Source organism: Myotis brandtii, unplaced genomic scaffold, assembly GCF_000412655.1.
Source record: "Myotis brandtii unplaced genomic scaffold, ASM41265v1 scaffold179, whole genome shotgun sequence".
Taxonomy (NCBI): Eukaryota; Metazoa; Chordata; class Mammalia; order Chiroptera; family Vespertilionidae; genus Myotis; species Myotis brandtii.
The window spans coordinates 1104248-1109089 of NW_005356635.1; the positions used below are offsets into that span (position 1 = coordinate 1104248).

Genomic DNA, 4842 nt, shown 5'->3' on the forward strand with positions numbered 1-4842 from the left:
ATGCAAAATAACACATTTAATTAGTAAATCATTTTATAACAATAATAATTAGACTTTATTGGGGATTTACTTTGTACTAGCTACCTTGACAAGTGCTTTATAAATCTCATATTTAATATTCTCAATAGCTCTGTGAGTCATTTATTGTTATCCTATTTTTCCTAGAATGTATAAATGCAGAGTAAATATCATTTGATCTTAAGTTGCCCAAAGCCAAATGTACTATTTCTAAAAGGGAAAAATGTGTACTTCTAGTCCAAGTCTGTTTAACTCCAAAATATATTCTCATCAGATTGTGTCAAATATTCTTGGAAGACTGAACAGTGTGTATCATCATCCTCATTTCAGAGATGATAAAATGAGACTCATGGTTTTTGAGTGATTTCCCCAGATCACATCAAAGAACAATGAAATCTGATCTTTCAAGTCCAAATTTTAGACTCCTCTATGAGCTTCAAACACCCCTCCTTGGTGGGAGAGGAGGCCAATTAAGAGCTTAAATGAGGGAGAATTTCTTCCCCCAAGTTCTCAAGAAGCAAGTGAGGGTCCATTTTACACAGTGACACATCCGATGGCTTATTGAAGATATAGAGCATTTACTTCTAATGAGAAATTAGACTAGACGTAGGCTTTCCAAGCTCAGGGTGAGCATTTTCTTCAAAATTTTCAGAGCAGTGCCCAGAAACCTGAGGGAGTATCACTTTCAAGTTTAGCACTTCTGGTCCTTTCATCTCTTCCCCTTAAGATGAAGCTTTTGCAAGCAAAGCCACTCTTAGAAAAATATCTAAAACTACAAATTTTCCTAAATTTTTCTATTTCACATTCACATTTTCCATACTTTAGAGTACATGTTAATTAAAGAGCACTGCTGTAAGGAAAAAATCAATTATGAAATTCATAGACTATCCATAAAAACAGGTGCATCAATTACCTCTCTCTAGAGGGATGGTTTGGGTTTGTCCACATTTAAGTATATAAATATTAATTAGGATAAATGATTTTTGCCAATGATTATTATATAGCAGGCACTGGTTAAGAATTAATTTTATTTAAAAGTTAAATATTGATATAAAGTCTTGTTATTCCAAATGTATAGCTAAGGAAATGAGGCAGAGAGGTTAAGCAATTGCTCAAAGTCACACAGATGATGGGATGAATTGGGTCTTTGAAACCCTCCAGTCTAGCTCCTAACCACTGCATGTAACTACTTGGATGTGACATGCTTGCTCAATTTGAGCAGAGACTTGGAAGTTAAGCACAACACAATTCAAAGGCAGATTTCAAAGCTATGAATGTCCCCCAAGTCAAATATCATCCTTCTTTCTCTCGAGTGCCCATCACCACCACCTATCTCTGGAACAGACATGGATCTCCATATGGATTGACTTAGTAAAGGCAGATGACCTAAAACTGTCCTGAATTTATTTCACTCACCCCAACCCTGGACCTAAATGCTGGACAAATATGAATGAAACTAAGACCTGCCTCCAAGGTTGGCAGAAATAAACTACTTTTCAGTTGTTTTTCTCTAATTTTTACCAATTCACACTTGATTAACTATAAACTATAAACATACTAGCCATACATTAGAAAAACTATCTAAAGTGTCTAATGATTATATAGTTTATTCCCTATGTCTACATAGAATCATTACTTTATCCTGAAATCTGTATAGAGTTAAAAAGTTAAAATCCTAAAAGATAAAACACAATAACTTAGTCTTTAACATATTTTTTTAAATTAAGACAGGTCATGTCTAGGCATAAAATTATCCATTTACATAAACAAAAAAAAGGATGGCTGCATACATTAGCATATCAAGCAGTAATTCTGAATTCTGAGAAAAAAGCATTAAGCACTAAAAGTATGAAAAAAGCATTCTTTAACAGTTTGTAGTCTTGAATAAGACACTGTATATTGTATAACGTATATAATACATAACATTCCAGACTTACCAACAGCTTCTGAATGCACTCACTCAAACTCACAGCAACTTTTCTGGTGTTTTTAACGGCTCTACTGTAAATTAATGTTGTAGCACCCCGGATCCAGTTCACTACAACTATATTCACATCATGATGATTCAAAATCCTTAGAAAGTTCTGAAGCCATGATGGAATGGAGCCCAGTGGTCTGTATCCATGAATAAGCCAGACTGTTTTCTTACTTGTGTTGAACTTAACATTAAGTGAATTATCCCGCTCCAACAGTGGCTCAGGACAGTTTAGGTTGTTCTTTGTATACATTAACAAAAACATCTCCACTTGGGGATTAAACAAATCACTGAAGGAATCCTTTATTGATAGCTTTGTAAATTTAAGGCATGGTCTTTTATTCTCTGAAAAAAAAAATCAGTCAAGCTGAGTACTGATATAGTATTTGATTCCATTCCCATTGCTCTTGCAAAAAGCAAGATTGAACTTGAAGGGTGGGGAGAATTTAATTTCATTAGCACTTCAACACAATTTACTGAGTAACTACAATGTTGATTTGCTGATTGTGTAAAATGAATTTTTGAACTAGAAGTATTTAAAATTTACTATAAAATATAGAAATAAATAAAATTGATTAAAATTAAGAATTATTTTATCTGTACAATATACTAGTAGCAATAGTTTGAGTAAAATTATTATTATTAATAAAGTGTGAACAGCAATAAAAGTAGGTAAGTTGATTATGAGCTTTAACTGTTATTCTGCAGAAAATAGTTACATATAGATAAGCATTAGAAAAAATATATTTTAACTGACTAGGGATCAAATAAATACAAATAAAAACAATAAGTTATCTTTTTCTTCCTACCAAATTAAGCAATAGTAGAAAAATCATTTTAATACTCAATATTTGTGAGTATAAATGTAACAAATATTCATTTACATGGATACTGATGTATAATACAGCATCCTTTTGACATTTTACATGTGTGTGTATATCACACAGATAATCTTAAAATATTTATTCTTCCTGATTTTCTTTCTAGGATTTATATTAATAAAATAAGCAATTATATTAAATGTAAAGTCATTAATCACAGGGTTAAGCATAAGCACACCAAAATTTAAGACACTTTAAATATCCTCTTATAAGTCTTCTCATGCATATGTTCATCTTATCTATCCTCCTACCTACCTATCTACCTATCCATCTATCTATCCAACCTAGAAGGAAACAGGGCAGAAAATAAATTACTAAGCCAAATCAATAGTAGTAGTCATTGCTGAGTTATGAAACAATGGCTGCTTTATATTTTCTTTTTTATTGTTTTTCAGAATTGTAATTATTTTTCAGAATAAGTATATAATACCAATTTTTAATAAGATTATATGCTTGTACTACTCTGAAAGTTTAACTTGGTAAGAAAATGTGAAAAAAACTCTTTCTTAATATATAAGAAATTCACAGAAGTGTTAATATACTTTATCAAAGTAATATCACTTTTTTAGAGATTTTCCCAAGAAAAGAGTCCCCACACACATTAAAAAATTAACCAATATAAGTTATTTCAATACTGGAGAAATAAAAGTTATATAAATGCCCAAATAATAATTTGATTAAGTGAAATATATATATATACTAGTGGCCCGGTGCACGAAATTCATGCACGGGGGAGGGTATGTTCCTCAGCCTGGCCTGCACCCTCTCCAATTTGGGACCCCTCGAAGGATGTCCTACTGCCAGTTTACAGGGATCGGGCCTAAACCAGCAGTCGGACATCCCTCTCGCAATCCAGGACTGCTGGCTCCTAACCACTCACCTGCCTGCCTGCCGGCCTGATTGCTTCTAACCACTCTGCCTACTGGTCTGCTTGCTCCCAAATGCCCCCCCACCAGCCTGATCACCCCAAACTGCCCCCCTGCTGGCCTGCTCGCCCCTACCTTCCCTCCCCACTGGCCTGCTCATCCCCAACTGTCCCCCTGCTGGCCTGCTCACTCCAAATTGCCCCCCTGCTGTCCTAATCACCTCCAACTGACCCCCACTGATGGCCTGCTTGTCCCCAACTGGCCCCCCCTGCTGGTCTGCTTACCCCCAATGGCCCCGCCCCCCACCAGCCTGATCACCCACAACTGCCCTCCCCTCTTGGCCTCTAACTGCCTCTACCTCGGCCCCGCCACCATGACTTTGTCCAGAAGAACATCTGGAAGGTCTCCCAGTCTAATTAGCATATTACCCTTTTATTAGTATAGATGAATTATTTTATAGAATGGGCATTTTATTACAGATGGTTTCCCATGGCATTTTTTCTAAAGAAGTAAAAATTACTTTAAAAAATGTTTCAGGAAGACTTTGAGAAATTTACAGTATCTGCTTTTCTTCCAAGAAAGTTGTCACTTTTATGCCAGAGTGAGAATTATTTGTATGCTTTGTATGTCAGCATTGGGCCACTGTGACTGGGGGGCACTTAGCTTGACTTGACAGTGATTATCTTGCTCACTGGCTAGGAGGGAGGGTGTGTGGCAGAGGAGATAAATACTCAGTTCTGGATTATTCATAGATAGCTGACTTTCTGGATTGATTGTGCAAACCCCTCCTTTTATTGATGTCCACCTTCTATTGACAGACATCTACCCTGGGAGAGAAATGAGATGAAACTCTCTTTCTTTTCATTGTAAAAAGCATTTGAATTCCTAAGGTGTGATAAGGCCTCCCAGCCATCCACAGTCAAGGTACACATTTTCATGGAGGATGTTCCCACTCTTGAATAAATTAAAACAATTTTTTTCTTTTAATTTAAACTTTCTTCTATAACAGTTTTCTTGTTACTTAAAAGCTAGGTTTTTTTTTTTTTGAAACTACTTCCAAAGCTTTTCAAGCTGTATATGTCCTTGGAATGAATTTATAAAT

At 35.3% G+C, this 4842-nt stretch overlaps 1 protein-coding gene across 1 annotated transcript in view; it reads right to left on the bottom strand.

The window, feature by feature from the left end:
• The window catches only part of LIPI (lipase, member I), a 98839-nt gene that overhangs the window by 74424 nt on the left and 19573 nt on the right, over window positions 1-4842 (bottom strand). Inside the window, exon 3 of the mRNA XM_005863490.1 lies at window positions 1956-2338. Coding sequence (XP_005863552.1) covers window positions 1956-2338 — 383 coding nt within the window. The remainder of the gene's footprint in view (window positions 1-1955; window positions 2339-4842) is intronic.